This window comes from Hyperolius riggenbachi, chromosome 9 (assembly GCF_040937935.1).
Source record: "Hyperolius riggenbachi isolate aHypRig1 chromosome 9, aHypRig1.pri, whole genome shotgun sequence".
Taxonomy (NCBI): domain Eukaryota; kingdom Metazoa; phylum Chordata; class Amphibia; order Anura; family Hyperoliidae; genus Hyperolius; species Hyperolius riggenbachi.
This window is the reverse complement of record NC_090654.1, coordinates 33,690,778-33,708,678: the sequence shown is the minus strand read 5'-3', so window position 1 is coordinate 33,708,678 and position 17,901 is coordinate 33,690,778. Positions and strand designations below refer to the sequence as shown.

General features: G+C 44.8%; 1 protein-coding gene across 2 annotated transcripts in view; it reads right to left on the bottom strand.

Annotated features, from left to right (window-relative positions):
* Positions 1 to 17,901, bottom strand: part of INTS3 (integrator complex subunit 3) — a 192,651-nt gene that overhangs the window by 142,794 nt on the left and 31,956 nt on the right. For both annotated transcript variants that reach the window (XM_068252424.1, XM_068252425.1), the window contains exons 2-3: positions 11,917 to 12,000; positions 10,164 to 10,247 (exon numbers count right to left, since the gene is read on the bottom strand). In XM_068252424.1, the coding sequence (XP_068108525.1) occupies positions 10,164 to 10,247; positions 11,917 to 12,000 (168 nt within the window). The remainder of the gene's footprint in view (positions 1 to 10,163; positions 10,248 to 11,916; positions 12,001 to 17,901) is intronic.

The window sequence follows — 17,901 nt, the reverse complement described above, 5'->3', positions numbered from 1 at the left end:
TCCTCCCACATCCCAAAAACATACAGATAAGTTAATTGGCTTCTCCCTAAATTGGCCCTAGACTATGATACATACACTACATGATACATACAGAGACATACAGTATGACTATGGTAATGATTAGATTGTGAGCCCCTCTGAAGTGACAAGACTATATACTATGTACAGCGCTGTGTAATATGTCGGCGCTATATAAATACTATAAATAGATAATAAATATTTTCTATATGATTTACCACAGCCTAATAGTAGAATATCGGTAATTTTACAGATCTTTTACTAGCGGCAATTTCTGCAGTGCCCATTTTGCATGAATGCTCCTTGTGCAAGGTATGCAGACACCATAGATGTACACATATGCAGCCAACCACTGCTAGGGCACAGCAGTGTTCTTCCCAGAAAATGTTTCCAGCCGGGTGGCATGAAAAAGTAGCAGGGTGGGGCACGACAGGGGGATGAAGGGCTGACCCGACTCTACCTACAGCATCAAAGAATGAGGAGGCAAGCTGATGACAGCCGGGTGCTCGCCAATATTAGCCGGGTGGCGCAGCCAGCTAAAAGAGCCTGGGGAGAACACTGCACAGGGAAATAGAAAATCTTCCTTCAGTAGAATTCTGTATTTTATCTGGAGTTCCACCTTAAAGTCTGCTTGTCCCTAATAAAAGTGACATCGGCAGTATTTTTATAAAGCGTGCGACTAGACCAGGCATGGGCAAACTTGGCCCTCCAGCTGTTGAGGAACTACAAGTCCCACAATGCACTGCAGGAGTCTGACAGCCACAGTCATGACTCGTGAAGGCAAATGAATTGTGGGACTTGTAGTTCCTTAACAGCTGGAGGGCCAAGTTTGCCCATGCCTGGACTAGACTGAAGGAGAGGTCGGGCGGAGCCCATGCATCAACAGAACAGATCCATCATATGGCGGCCGGCCATAAACAAACGCCAGGCACCGAGGCTACTGCAGAGTCCCAGAGAGAAACGTCAATCTATCCATCTTTACAAAACCGAAGTCACGCCAGCAGAACGCAGAGGAACGCCTTAGAAAAATAACGAGCGCAGCAGACCCCTGCGTGATCCTCCTCGGGTTATATGTCCGCGAGTCACAAGATAAATCTACACTGTACAAATCTCCAGACACGCCAGACAGCTCTGAAGAGCTCTTTATTTATACATAAACATCATAGCACGAGCGACTCTTCAGCCTCGTCTCATGGAAGCACATAAAAGAGAAGAGATCAGGCTACACTTAAGTGGATCCGAGATAAATTTTTACTCATTGCATAATTGTGCCCCTTCACATATAGTTTATAGGGTGTTCCTCAAGCCAAATACTTTGTTTTTGTTTTAATACCCTAATTCCTTATAAACTAAACAAGCCTTGCCTACAGCTCCTCCAGTGCCTAGGCATTCTGAGTCACATGTAGCAAGTGCTCGTGGGAGCTCAGTCTGGGGAGGAGGAGGCTTTACCCTAAGGAGGAGACATTACTAGCCAGAGATTTCAGAGGCAAGGGGGCGGGGAGGGGGGGAGAGAAGAGGAGAGGAGGGAGTGGCGTTTTCACAGGCTGAGGGGTGGAGATGCAGAGCAGCTTGCCTGTGTGATGACAAGCAGAATATGGCTGCTCTCATTGCATCACAGGAAGAAATAATAATATACTGTTGAAGTTGTTTGCAGCTAGATTTGCTGTGTAAACCATCTAAACTTTAGAGAAGATATACAGACAAGTCACTTGTTATAGTCCGTTTTTTTTTATCTTGGATCCACTTTAAAGAGGAACTGTAGTGAAAATGACAATGAATAAATTACTTATTGTTTACAATATTAATTTATAGATTATTTAGTCAGAGCTTGCCCATTGTAAAATCTTTCCTTTCCCTGATTTACAGTCTGAAACGTATCCAGTGGTGACATTTTTAGTCCTGCCAGGTGAGCTGTACGGAATGTTCATTACTAGGAGTTCTATGTGCACAGAGGGTGATACTGCTTGCTTGGCAGTTGGAAAAAGCCATTATTTCCCACAATGCAATGAGGTTCAGACAGCAGGAACAACACAGTAACCAAGAAGCTCGGGGTGACCCAAAACCACAAGGAACGTATAGGGGACTAAAAGAGACTAAGAAGCCCTCCTACTAAAAAGAAACATTCAGTATGGTTTAGCTTCTTAAAACAGAAGGAATTTACAATAATTCAGCTTTAAGTGAACATCTGTGGTTACCCACAATGCACTGCTACTGAATATGCAAATTATCTCTTTATGCCCATGAAGCACAGGCAACAGGAAAAAAAAAAGAAATGCACCCAGTATGTATTTAGAGAGTTTAGCCTGTCTAAATCAACCTCATCTGTGTCTAATCACAACTGTAATTTGATCTCTCAGCTGTGTCAGCTGGCTGCCTCAGCAGAGCAGCTAATCTGTTAGCACCCTATGTTTGCTTCCATGAAAGCGGGAAGTAGACACACTGCAGATTTATTGCAGGATTTGTATCAGCTGTAACAAAGAAATGTTTTTCTGTAAAGGTTATTGTGCTGTTGCATATCTTTTAGAGCAGGGAGGAAGTTCTGAATTCAGGTCCGCTTTAACTACTTACGGACTGCGCTAATTGAAATCTACGCCCTGTTTTGATGGCTATTTGGCTGGCAGGACGTAGATTTCAATTCACCGCCGCTACGCGCATCCGCCGACAGAGACAGGAGCTAATGAAAGCAGTTCCTGGCTGGCTTACAGGAAGTCTGCCGTCATAGAGACGGCAGAGTGGGTGGTCCTGGTTCCCGACGTGCAGCGATCCATTTCTATACTAGCGGTCTCTGGTCCTTAAAGGGAACCTTAACCATGGATTAAAAAAAAAAAGTTTCACTTACCTGGGGCTTTCCCAAGCCTCCTGCAGCCGTCCTGTGCCCGCGCAGCTCCTCCAGTGTCCTCCGGTCCCCCGCCGCGGCTTAGTTTTGTTTTCGGCAGACTGCAACGCGTCCTATTCTTCTGCATTCCCCGACGTAAAGCACTGTAAAGCGCGTCCATGGAACGCATGCCCTGCGGTAAAGCGCGTCCGCATGACGCGCTTTACGGCACTTTACGTCGGGGAATGCGGAAGAATAGGACGCGTTGCAGGAGGACGACTGGTAGTCGGCCGAAAACAAAACTAAGCCGCGGCGGGGGACCGGAGGACACTGGAGGAGCTGCGCGGGCACAGGACGGCTGCAGGAGGCTTGGGAAAGCCCCAGGTAAGTGAAACTTTCTTTTTTATCCACGGTTAAGTTTCCCTTTAAAGAGACACTGAAGCGAAAAAAAAATATGATATAGTGAATTGGTTGTGTACTATGAATAATTACTAGAAGTTTAGCAGCAAAAAAAATATTCTCATATTTTTATTTTCAGGTATATAGTGTTTTTTTTCTAACATTGCATCATTCTATAATATGTGCAGATTACACAACACTCAGCATTCAAAATGATTCTTTCAGAGCAGTCTGTAAACTAATGACCTCTCCTCTGCCAGAGGAAAAGTAAATAGTTCAGGAACACTTGAGATAATAAAAGTCAGATAACAGCCCTCTCCACGACTTTGAAAGAAGCAGAGCTTAATTGTTTTTTTGCATAGAGATAACAACTGGAATTTCTTAACTCTTCCTGTACTGGAAACAGTTAGACTGATGTATCTGATCTTAATGTTTTATTTCTTAAGGGGCCCATACACTCAGCCGATTTTCTGGCAGACCGATCGATTCCGATCGATCGCAAATCGGTTGGCCAATCGATGGCCGATTTCGATCGATTTCCATCGAACTGGCAGGGTGGAAAATTTAGGTCAATCTGATGAGATTGCTTATCAGTTTGCATTGGCCTTAATGGAAATCTGATGGCTAAAAATTCCATCAGATCGAATTTCAATAGATTTCAAACTGAAATCTATTGGAATTCTATCCTGGTAAAAAATGTTCTAAAAACGCATCAGATAGATCATCAGATGCATTTCTTATCAATCTGCTGCCAATCTGATGAGTGTATGGGCGGGCACCTTTAGCTGTACTACACATACAAATCATATCATCATAATTTTTTTTTCGCTTCAGTGTCTCTTTAAAGGGACGGAGACCGCTGGTACTTAAGTGGTTAATCTGTATTAACTGGGATTCCTATAGATGAAGAGAGAGACAATGCCACGTGTACGATGAAGTTCATGTTCTCACACTGCGTTGTTCATAGGGCCTTTGCCTGGACTTCTTTTGTCCACTGATGCAGAGGAAGACTTCAACCAGAAATCCTAAACTTGCTTAACAAGAAGGATTACAGGGCTTTATCCAATTTCAAAATAAACAACCAGAAATCAGACGCACTGAACAATGAAATCCTCAGCAACTGAGAATTCCTCATTCAAAGCAAATCTCCTTTCAAATGGGCATCCTCCCATATTCAGGATTTGGGCGCTTGGATTGCAGCGTACCTTCCCGAAACATTACATTTTCCACCTATGCTCGCTTTGATTAAAGGGAACCGGAGACGGGTAGGGAGTGAAAAATTATACATATATGAGGCTTCCTCCAGGCCGATCACTCCCTCATCTCTCCCCTGTGTCACATGACTGCCACAGCAGATAAGCCTCTCTGAAAGCACAGGATGTTAATATGTCTGCTTCCATAAATCAGGAAGAAGAAACACTGGAGATTTATTTTAGGATTTGTATCAGCTGTAACAACAAATGTTTTTCTTTAAATGTTATTATGCTGTTGCTTATCTTTCAGAGCAGAGAGGAAGTTCTAAGTTCAGGTTCCCTTTAAGCATGTCTAATGCATGATCTAATCTTAGTATTTATTCATGCTTTGGTGGATCCAACATCCTGAGAAATTGATATTCTCTTTTGTATTCATTATCTGTTACAAATTCTCCCAGTGTACACTCCAGGGGTAAGGAATTTACATACTAAGTTCTGCAGATCCTGGAAGCTACAAGCTCACAGCTTCATTTCTAAAAATAAAAAAGAATTTGAAACATTTTTTTGTTTTACAAAAATCTCTGCCTACTCCGACGTTATTCAACATGAGGGGAAAAATAGATTTATGATGACTATGCTGATTGTAGGAACAGAAGCGCCAAGAAAAGGATACAATATATTTATATTAAAAAAAAAAAAGATTCAAAAGAGAAGGTGGAAGTGGACTTTTGTGGTTTATTGGTGGTTGATTTTAGTCAATTTGTTTTATTAGAATACTCCACAGTGCAACGCATTTTGCAGTTGCAATCCTGCTTCATCAGGCAAATATCGGAGCAACTAAAACAGGTCTATAGCATGCCAAGCGCCTCTGTGTAGAAGATGGTATTCAGTAAACACTGGGCAGACATAAGGAAAGAGCTACATAGGCAAGATTGATCTGGTATTCATGACCACAGGCGGCTGGCCAAGAATCCAAGAGCAGTCACCAGCTCTATGCACCCCTTCTCGCATTTGACCGGTAAATTACAAATTGGTCGCATGATGGCAGCAATGATCTTCGTCAGACTCAATCACTGTGATCGAATCTTCCGGGGATTCTCTCACAGTGTATGGTCACCTCAACCAGTTGTGGCTTTTGGGCGCAAGTCTCACGGCCAGTTTAGTGCTCCTGTAGGTTCCTGGACATGAGATTTGCATCCTGCATTGAATGCTCATGCGCTCCCACTGCGCAGTGTCACAACAAAATTAAATGTTTTGTTAAACATTTAATTAAACATAAAAATATTTTGTTTTTCTCTGTAATGAAGTTTTAACTCCTACCTAGCCAATTGTGTCTCCATTGAGTCACCTATACTTTGACCTTAAAGTGAACCAGAGACGAAGCACCCTCATGTATTTTCCCATATACCGTGCTTCCCCGAAAATAAGACTGTCTGTTTTTTTTTTTTTCCTTCAAAAGATGTGCTAGGGCTTATTTTCAGGGAGGTCTTATATTTTGCGGGGGTATCGAAAGCCCCCTTGTGTAGAGCCAGATCCCCCTAATCCCCCTAGTCGATGGCCAAATCCCCCACCCATCTTGTGTATATCCAGATCCCCCTATCCCCCCCCCCCCCCGTGTATAACCAGACCCCCCTAATGTATAGTTAAATCCCCCCTTGTTTATGGCCAGACACTCCCTTAATAGCCACATAACCCCCCTCCCTGCATAGCCAGATCCCACCGTGGCCGTTTTACCTCCTCCCGGCCCCCTCATTCACAAAGTCGCATCCCTGTGCTTATAGACGGACCCCCAGCGGCATGATTCAAACCGCAGTTCAGCGGTGAAGTCAGCTACAGCTTCATTGCAACAGTACTTCCGTATGCAGGAAGTAAACAGAGATGCCACTTCCTGTATACGGAGGCGCTGTTACAGTGAATCTGTAGCTGCCCTCACCGCAGATCCCAGCTGATCTGCGGTTTGAATAATTGCTGCCGGGGGTCGGACTATGAGCACGGGGATGCGACTTTCTGAAAGCGGGGCAAGTAGGAGGTAATGTGGTGCCGTAAGTGGGGGCTCACGACTGCCATTGCCACTAGGGCTTATTTTCAGGGAGGGCTTATATTTCGGGCATGCTGCCTGATAGCTGCTAGGGCTTACTTTGAGGGTAGGTTTTACTTTCGGGGAAACACAGTATATCAGAGAAAACACCTACCCTGCTCTCTGTTTCATTCTTCACTGCTCAGTCGGCTTATCAGCCCTGATAAAATCCCTGACTGAGCATTCAGTCTGGCTTTGCTCAGGAATCTTTATAGCTTAGCCATTATAGCAGAGCCAGAAGGAGGCAGGCTTGGGCTTAAAAAGACATCAGAGAAGACAGACTCGGCTATAATGATTCCTGAGCAAAGCCAGACTGAATGCTCAGTCGGGGATTTTATCAGGGCTGATAAGAAGCAAGCTGAGCAGTAAATAATGAAAGAGAGCAGGGTAGGTGTTTTCTCTAATGTCCCCACATATATATATGGTGAAATACATAAGGGTGCTTCGTCTCTGGTTCACTTTAAAGGACAGCCATATTTATTTCCTGTTAAACAATACCAGTTGCCTGGCAGCTCTGCTGGTCTATTGGGTTGCAGTAGTGTCTGAAACACACCACAAACAAGCATGTAGCTAATCTTGTCAGATCTGACAATAAAGTCAGAAACACCTGATCTGCTGCATGCTTGTTCAGGGTCTGTGGCTAAAAGTATTAGAGACCGAGGCTCATCAGACTAGCCAGGCAACTAGTATTGCTTAAACTGAAATACTTATGGCAGCTTCCATATCCCTTTCACTTCAGGTGCGCATCTTTAGAATGACTTAAGCAAGAAAAGGGGAGGAGCAAGGCACAACCATGATACAGAGATCGCATAGGTAATGAGCCAATATGCACCCTCCCCCAGTAAGAAAGCATCAATGAGCTGAATTACTACCACAGGCCTCTATTACATGCATAGACAGCCAGCATAGTGAAGGCTGGAGCGCTGGGGCAGCCGTGTGCGACTACTGCTCTCCCTGCAATTATCCCAGAGAAATGCCAACAGCTCGGTGTGAAAACACAGGACAAGCCAGAGGTCGTATCCTTTCCCAGGGTGAAAGTGTTTGCTTAAAGTTTCCCGAAATATCGGGAGGGTGCCTCCTCCCCCGCTCGCCAGCCTCGGAATGTTACAATAATAGGAGCGATGGCAAATGATTACACGTCGCTGGCCCCTCCCTCCGTAACACAAACACTGCAAGAACAACGACGAGTCCCAAGAAAGAGGTGCACGGCCCCAGGAGCACAGAGCCAACAGCTGACTGAGCCACAGAGCATTGTCTGCTGCTGCATGTGAGGTGCTAAAGGCCTGTACCCACTATGCAATCATCACAACGATTTTTCTAACTAGCGATTTTTGAGCAACGAGTGCTTGCTTTCGCAATCTCTCAACGTTGGTGACACGGCAATAACAGCTGTCACAATGGATTGGATCTTCAAAGGGACTCAGAGCACCTCTTATGGGCATGCCTTTAAGTCAGACGACTTCCAACAAAGTCGTGCTATGACCCCTCTGGAGGGACCTCTTGCAATGGCCATGCGTGTCACTTCCTCTTCCAGCTTCATTCAGTGATGCACTTCTCTAACAGAGAAGACAGGGGTGACCCGGAAGTTATAACAGAGCCAAGATGGCAGCCGCAATTTTTAAATTGAAATAGAACAAAAACTATTTGGTGTAGAACGGCGATTCAGGCATCAAACGAAAGAGGAGAGCGCAAGCTACAGAAAGGTATGCATCTTTAAGTACTTTGCAGTACTGATCGGAGTCTTAAAAGCATGCCCATAAGAGGTGCTCGGAGTCCCTTTAAGATCCCCAACGTCTTCCGTGCAGAGTACCGCGATCTGTTGACTTCCCATTCGCTGCCATCATATGCTGTCATGTGTTCCCGCGGGAAGGGAGATGGATCGGGAAACCTCGTTCGTCGGGGGACGTCACTGTGAGGTTCCCCGATCCATCTTCAGGTGAGTATTGAGCTTAACACCCAGCGTCAGGGAGGGGAGGAAACATGGGAACTGAGTGAGCTGTATCTCAGGTATCCAGACAGGTGCAAAGAAAAGTGGAGAGAAAGAAATCTGATTGATTCCTCTCATCAACTCTAGGAGCTTATATTGCGCCTGTTTTACTAATTACTCTGAATACCCCCCATACATTAAAGGACACCCGATGTGAAAATAAATGAATGAAATAAACAATTGCATCAATCCTCCTCCTAAAAATGACTTTTTAAGATATTCCACAGTATTATTTTATATTTAAATCTGTTTTATTGTTTTTGCTCAATGACACCTTCTTTGAACTATGCCAGAGCTAAAATCTATGAACTAATGATCCTTTTTATCTCTTTTCTGCTCCCAGAAGCCATTTTCTGCTCGGAAAGTGTTTTACAGTGGTAATTTCTTATCAGTGAGGGTCACACTGTAGTCACTTCCTGTCTGAGTACTGGAACTGCCACTTACATACCTGATGTTTAACTCTTTCAAGCAGAGAAAGAAAAAAGGAACACAGCATAGTTATTTGTGTGCTTGGCAATGTACATACCCACGCCTATCTCATCATGTCACATGTCACCTCTGGTATCCTTTAACCGATACTGTGGCCCAACTGACCTTCCCATTCCATAATTTTATTAAGTCGGAAGAGAATCTTTCGATTGATTTCAGATCGAAATGAATATGAAAGGACTGATTGGGAATGCTGGCACAATCTGGGTCACAAGGGCTCTACTGTGTGCATGGCGGTAAAAGCGATCAATATCACACCGACCGAGAGACACCTGGCCGGTGTGTCCCCCTAAGTGTATATGGATTACTTTGTGCCTGTGTTTAAAGTACACATCTGACCACAATGAAAATATAAAAATCCATTTACCAGGGGCTTCCTCCAACCGTGCCCTCGGGTGGCACCAGGGTCTCCTCCTGCGCAAGATGCTCACTGCGCGAGCGGCTCTCAGAGTCGCACTGTCGTCATCCGGACTGAACTGCGCAGGCGCAGTAGTTCTGTGCCTGTGCAGTACGGTTTGGATGATGTCAGTGCAATTCTGTGAGCTGCACGCCGGAGCGCCAGCTGATGTCGACCTGGCGAGGTCGGCATCTGCACCGGAGGGGACCGGGAGCCACCGGAGCTGCGGCGAGGGCGCAGGACGGCTGCTAGGGGCTAGAGGAAGCTCAAGGTAAGTGTTTTTTTTATTTCGAGTGTGCTCGGACCTTCCCTTTAAGTCTCACCTATCTGCTGGCTGGCTTCCGGTGTCCTCTGTCACTGCATCATTATGTTCCATGTTACAGATGCTCGATGTGACGTCGAACACTGGAGAAGGGCAGGAGTTGCACCGGAGGAGAAGTGACATTTTAACACACTGAGTGGGGTGTTTGGGGGTCACACTTATACACTTGGGGGGGGCTAAAATCTATTGGAAAGAGGGGCGGTGGGACGATAGGCAGCACACAAGCAAGAGATCTGTGGTAGGCGGGGTTAGACCACAATGCACTTGTTTGTTTTCTTCCACTGTTCAGCAATGAGGCAAAAGGATTGCTCGCTCTCTGATTTGAATCTCCTCAGAGGGGAATTGATTCCTGCCACACACAACATATCGATGTACAATAGATATCAGCATGAAGTCAGTCAGTCATAGCTTCACACAAACGTCATGCCTCCATCCACATGGGACACCTACGTCCAGTGGTACCTACCTTCTGAGCCTGGGCGGGTTCAGACAGGACGAGTGTAAAGAGTCCCAGACACACCTCCTCATGTTGTGTGGCGCCTTTACACACCTGAAACAACAAGATGCGGAGGTAATTATCACACAGAGGTACGGTGACACTCTCCAGATTACTTCACACACTGCTTAATCAGCCTGTGCCAAGCGCACAGTATATTCACGTGGCTTCTGGCACCGGATCTGCCAGAACGACATGAATAGCAGTCTGCGGCTTTTGATGAGCATGGTGTACATGCTAGCACGCAAGTCTTTTACTCACCCTCCTGGCTCCTGTGCCAATTCGCTCTCTCGCTCTTGTATGTGTATTTACCGCGTCTCAGCTTGATGACATCATCAGCCAGGACCTGGTATGAGCTGACACTAGAGCAGGGCTCAGGAACCTTTTAGTCTGAGAGAGCCATAAACGCTGCATATTTTAAAATGTAATTCTGTGAGAGCCATACAATATGTTTCAAACTAGCACAGTGTGCATTCGCAGCAGAGGGCTAACGTCCCTGTTGCCATGGTGATGTGTATACAGTTGATCCGCCAGGCAGCGGAAGTGTCAGACACGTCTTCAGCTTCTCTTGGGTTTCAGCAACATCAGCAATTTCCCCGAGAGCCAGACAGGAGAAATACCGACTAACAGCTTGTACAATTAGCTAGCTGACTTGAGGGTTGATTCACTTTGTAGGACGAGATCCCCGCACTTTGGCCCAATAGGCTGCCTGTGACAGGCAGCCTATTGGGCCAATCAAACTGCGGAGATCCCATCCTACAAAGTCACTTTGATGTAGCCATCAAAAGAGCCACATCTGGCTCCCGAGCCATAGGTTCCCTACCCCTGCACCAGAGGGTGGTGATAACAACAGACGGCAATCTCACTATAGGAGCAGCGCCACCCAGGGGACGGAGGGAGAACTGCAGCGCTGGATCCAGGGGAGGTGAGTAATGGTTGCTGCAGATCTAGCTAGCGGCATGATTTTTTTTCCTGCTTTTAGGGCCTAAAAACTTGTAAAAAAAATGCACTACTTTTAGGCCTTGATTCACTAAAGGTACATACACACGTCTGATTTTTCCAAACGACCGGTCGTTTACACTGGTCGTTCGAACGTCAAATCGGTAGTGTGTACAAACGATCGTTCAACTGATAAGACTTGTTTTGACCGATCCGCCAATCGGATCCATCAAAACCAGAGTTATTAGCTGAACGACCGTTTGTACACACGCCCGAACGACCGGTCTGAACAACCGGTTCTTTGGAAAAAATCAGATGTGTGTACGCACCTTAAGACAAATAGCACACCTTATCAGAGATAACACGCCTTATCAAAATTAACACGCCATATCAGAGTAGAATAGCGAGCATTATGAACTCGCAGGGGCTCAGTCAGAGCAGGACGAGTGGAGATCTCGTCATTGCCAATTAGCAGGCATAAGTTCGCTATGCTACTCTGATAAGGCATGTTATCTCTGATAAGGCATGCGATTTGTCTTTGTGAATCAAGCCCTTAGACCCTAAAATCTGGAAGTAATCAGACTGCTAGGGAGGTTAATATTAAAAATTATTTTTCCATTTTGGTTCGCAGCCAGTGCTTTGGCAGAAAGGAGAAATTGCTACTCATTACAATGGTATTCCATATATTCTACTCAGAAAGCCAGTGCATACACCCCCATCTTGCTGCAGGGCTGCATATTTTCCTGAACACTTGAGATCAGCGTACAAGTACACAAATACTTACATAAGCATTCAGCGCGTCATTAGCCTCTCTCTCCGAGACACTGTTTGTCATGGAGGTCACCAGTGCCACCGAGCGCTCCAGACGCTGCAAGACAGAAGAGAGGTCAGTGTAATGAGGGAGGGAGAAGTCACTAGAAGCACAACACACTGTCACCCTCATGGCAGAACTCACACTGTGTGTTCTCATCTGCTGAGACAACCAGCAGACTCTTCACAATCATCACCAGAAAGATAAACGTAGCTCATAACATTAACCACTTCAGCCTACAGTGTTTTTCACTTTATGCATCTGAGCAACTTTCACCTCCCATTCATTTGCCAATAACTTTATTACTACTTATCACACTGAAATGATCTATATCTTATTTTTTCCGCCACCATTTAGGCTTTCGTTGGGTGGTACATTTTGCTAAGAATTATTTTATTCAAAATCCATTTTAACAGGAAGATTAAGAATGAAATGGAAAAACAAATCATTATTTCTCAGTTTTTGGCCATTATAGTTTGAAATTAATAAATGTTACCGTAATTAAAACCCATTTATTTTATTTGTCCTGGTTATTACACCATTTAAATTATGTCCCTATCACAATTTATGGCGCCGATATTTTATTTAAAAATAAAGGTGCATTTTTTCAATTTGCCTCCATCACTATTTACAAGCTTATAAATTAAAAAATTATATTAACATACTCTCTTGACATGCATATTTAAAATTTCAGACCCTTAGGTAACTATTTATGTTGTAATTTTTTTAATTCTTTTTTTATTAAAAAATGTATTTGAGTAATTTTTGGTGTGGGAGGTAAACAGTTAATTTTAAATGTAATATAATGTATTTATTTATTAAAAAATGTATGTGGCTGTAGATTTACTATTTGGCCACAAGATGGCCACACTCAAAAAGTCCTGGAAGCGAACGATCACGCTTCCAGGAACTAGAATGAGGATGGGGAACTTTTTTTTAAGCAGAAAGATCACGGCATCTGATAAGAGGCCATTGTTTTTTTCTCCGGGGGACTTAGATCGATTAATGGGAGCTATAGTCCCATTCATTGATCAGGGGGCTAACGGCAGGCGGCAAGAGCGCACCTCATTCAGCTGCAGCAGCAGTGTCTATCTGGACGAACATATTCGTCCAGATAGGCTTAAGTGGTTAAAGTGTACCCGAGTCGATTTGTGACATGATGAGATAAACATGTGTATGTAGAGTACAACACATTAATAACCAGGCTGTTTTATTTGCTTTATTTTGCTGCCTGAAAGAGTTAATTTCTAGGTATGGAAGTGACAGCTTCTGTCTTGTCAGTACCTTGTTGGGAATATAGTAAACATAATTGATAAGCAAATTACAGCCATAAAAGTTTTCCTGACAGAATAAAACTTCTCAGAGCAGGGAGAAATAAAATACATGAACTATTGACCTTTTTCTAACTCTGGGACACTTAATAGGCTGCCACTGATTAGAAACAGTAATTCTAGGCACACACTGAGTTTTTCAGACAAATTGATTATTTTCAGCGTGTCCGATCTGATTTCCGATAGTTTTAAAAGCGATTTCCAATAGAAGTGAACGGAAAACAGATGGAAATCGATCGGAAAGCAGATTAGGCATGTTGGAAATGATTGATCCGACAATAAATCTGCCAGAAAATCTCATAGTGTGTACCTAGCATAAAACAGTCAACCTAGTTTGTAAATGTTTAAATATAAAAGAAAACTGAGTTATTTAAAGCGGTAATGTCACCATAAAAATCAAATTTCAACAGCAACTGGTCTGAGTGTATTAAGTGATAAAGATGCTAATCCTGCATTCAAAACTTGCAAAACTGTTTGTGCTGTTATGGTTTAGAGTTATCGCATACTTTAGGAGCACTGGCCCTAGTGCCAAAGAGTTGAAAGCTGGGAGTTCTTTTTACCTATTACATATTCCTCCTCTTCCATTTATTTCCCTGCCTAGCTTTCTTATCTGAAACACCTCTGCTCACTTGTGCTTACAAGCAAGGCTGAGGTGACTCAGGGATTGGAGGATAAGACAGTGTAGTTCCTAGTATACACCTCAGTGGGAGTGTCTGAAGTCTCTGGGAGGAGGGCAGCTAATTAATACACAATGAGCAAGAGAAGGGAGGGGGGGGGGGGGACAAGAGTCAGGGAGGATATGATGTCAGCATTAGCTTGGCAAGATGGCCACTGCCTAGAATAGGATTTTCTGCTTTTCCTTTATAAAATTCACAGGAATCATTACGTGGATAGCACAATACATCTGTTATGCAAGTAGAAGTAGTATTTATCTACTTATATATGTTTTTTTATTTCTTGGTTAGCATGGGTGTCGCTTGTTCTTTAAAAAAGTCATTTTTAGGAGTAGGAGGATACATATATTTATCTCATCAGTTTATTTTCACCTCCAGTTCACTTTAACCCTCCTGGCGGTTAATTTTTTTTGCCAAAATGGCAAAAATCCTTTTTTTTTAATTTTTTTTTTTTTTGTGTGTTTCATGTAAAGCTACCAGAGTGGTAGCTACATGAAACACCACTAGAGGGCGCATGTGTCCCTCTAGTGCGATCGTCGCCGGCATCAATAGCAAACAGGGGAACGCGTATATAACGCGCTCCCCTGTTTGGCTTCTCCTGTCGCCATGGCGACGATCGGAATGACGTCATGGACGTCAGCCGACGTCCTGACGTCAGACACCTCCGATCCAGCCCATAGCGCTGCCCGGAACTCATTGGTCCGGGCAGCGCAGGGCTCTGGCGGGGGGGGGGCCCTCTTGCGCCGCTGCGTACGGGCGATCGCCGCAGAGCGGCGGCGATCAAGCTGTACGCGCGGCTAGCAAAGTGCTAGCTGCGCGTACAGCATTTTAAATGGAGCAAATCGCTCCACCAGGGGCTGAGATATCTTCCTGCGCGGCATAGCCCGAGCTCAGCTCGGGCTTACCGCCAGGAAGGTTAAAAACAATCCGAATTAGAAATGTATATTAAGCCAAGTACAAGGGGGGCTGTACCCAAAATAATTTTTGGGACTTACAGGGTTGGTGACGGTACAGCAAATAATCTCTGAACAATTATAAGGCATTACTCATTGGCAGGGATCTGAGAACTGCAAATCCTTCAGTAATCTGTAAGAAAACACCAATGTACAGCAGACCAAACAAACGACTGCAGACCTTGGATAGGAAAACCGGATAGTGACCGGCCAGCCGGTGCTTAGCATCCGACAGGTACACCACTCCTGTCAAGCCAATACACAGAAAACAAAGGACCCGCCACTCAGTAGGTTGTGATAGGAACAAGCGGTATTGAAGCTCAGTGAATACATGACATATTCCGGGCGGAGCCCTTCCTCAGGTACTTCTTAAAGTGACTCTGAAGAGAGTCTAAAAGCATGTTCTTACTGTAAAGCACCTTGCATAGTGCTAAACCGCAGCAAAACGAGGGGTTTATACCACTCAAATCCCCTCTGACTTTCTTGGTCGTGGATTTTGCTGCTCATGGAGGCGGAGCTATGAGCTGCAGCTCTGCCTCCATGCGCGTCTATCAGCCGGCGAATCTCCGCCTCTCCCCGCCCCTCTCAGTGAAGGTAGATTGAGAGGGGCGGGGAGGGGCAGCGATCAGCCGGGATTGACGCGCTAAGAGGCAGAGCTACAGCGCTAAGCTCTGCCTCATTAGGAAGCGCTCCCCTGAGGTTGTAGAGGGGATTTGGGGGGTATAAACCCTTCGTTTTGCCGCGGGATAGCAGCAGGTTAGCACTATGTAAGGTGCTTTACAGTAACAACATGATTTTAGACTCACTTCAGTCTCTCTTTAAAGCAGACCTGAACTCAGAACTTCCTCTGTGCTCTAAAAGATACGCAAAAGCAAAATAACTTAACGAAAAACATGTCTTTGTTACGGCTGATATAAATCCTGCAATAAATCTGCAGTGTTTCTACTTCCTGTTTTCATGGAAGCAGACATATTGTTAACATCCTGTGCTTTCAAATTACCCTCTCTGCAGTGGCAGTCAGCTGAGACAGCTAAGGGGTCAAATTACAACTTGTGATTAGACACAGATGAGGAGGAATTAGTCAGGCTAAACTCTCTAAATACATACAGGGTGCAATTCTCCATGTTTTCCTTCTGTACATTTAGCCTATTGCATTGTTAGAGGGTGTGGTCATAGATAATGGCAGGTGGTGCTGTCTTTTTTTTCCATGTCTGCCAGTAGTAAAGATGATGACATGCAGGCTTATTTTTCATCAAACTTTATGAAAAAAATGACATGTTGAATTTCAATCATTTCTTGATCTCTCTCCTATTTTTTAACTTCTCGCTTTGCTTTGCAATGTATTGATTTACTTTTTCCCCCTTTTCTCTAAAGTTCCTGTTTAAACATTTGCTGGGCTTGGGATACAACAACACTCAGAGCTGCGAGACATTGAGGGGGTCACACCTCTGCCCATTATTTTTCTTCCCTTTAAAGAAATAAAAGCCGTTCGGCATATTTCCGTCCCGCCTGTGTTGCAGCGTCCCCGGCAGAGCGCGTTCTCTGGACTGAGGAGATATTATTACCGGCACAATATGCGCACAGGCGCTTTGTGCTTCACATTCAGATTTGGCTCTCGGAGGCGCGAGCGGAACGACAGAGAGAATCAGGTCACCAAGCAGAAGCCGCCGGAGATTAATGTATGACAGCATGCAAAAATAAAGACTTAACTCCTTGCCTGACGCCTTCTTCTTTTATGCAGCTCTGGAAAGACGGGATGATTATTTTTTTTATTCATTTTTTTTTTACTGTTGAAAAACCTGCACATATAACTTACTGGATTTCAATCCTTATCCAAACACTTGGTGGAACTCGACCGGAATCTTGGCCGCCTATCTACAGGTGTCCCCGCAAGGCAACCTAGATGTCCAAAGGTGGCCATACATCAGGCGACCTGGCAGTCGATCAACCATACGATTCGATTATTGTAATCAGATCTGATCAAAATCAGTCTCACCAAGTGCATGCCTGCTCGACAATGCAACCAATTTCGGGCCGAAATCGGTTGCATGTATCGGTCGGACATGCTGCAAGTTATTGGGCTGACTTGCTCGATCGCGTGAGTGGCGGGTAACAGCGAGCGATATTGGGACAAGCCCCAAAACCCTCAGCGCTGTTTCCCCTAATGTATAAATGTGTCACATGTCCTGTGTCGCAGTGCCCATCCGTCTTCTGAATCTTCCTCTCCTCCATTAGCCCCGTATAACCTGCCGCGCATAGCATGTGGCGCGCGTGTGACATCACACCGGCAGTGCGTATAGGGCTAATGGAAGAGCTATGGATTCCGAAGATGGACAGACAACGTGACACAGGACAGGTGATGTATAAATGCAAAAATATACATTTACTAGTTGACCTAAGCCCGTTTAAAATTGGCTTAAAGTGAACCAGAGACGAGCACCCTCATGTGTTTTACCATATAGATCACTGGGAACATTAGAGAAAGCACCTACCCTGCTGTCGGTTTCATCCTTCACTGCTCATTCCTGCTTGTTATCAGCCCTGATAAAATCCCCCACTGAGCATTCAGGCTGGCTTTGCTATGACTCAGCTATAATGATTCCTGAGCAGAGACAGCAGGGGGCAGGCTTGGACTTGAAAAGACATGAGAGAACACAGACTGAGCTATAAAAATTCCTGAGCAAAGCCAGACTGAATGCTCAGTTGGGGATTTTATCAGGGCTGGTAACAAGCAGGCTGAGCAGTGAAGGATGAAATAAAAAGCAAGGTATGTGTTTTCTCTAATGTTCCCATTGTTATATATGGTAAAATACATGAGGGTGCTTCGTCTCTGATTCCCTTTAAGGTCTCTCTCTCACCGCCGCATGTCAGTGCGAATGCGCGCGCTCCCATCTGCCACGCACTCACCCGTCCGCCCGGACCCTGGCCCCGTCCTCCTCCTGTCCTAACGGCTACACATGCGCAGTAGCCAAAAAGACATGGACACAGGGACAGGAGGAT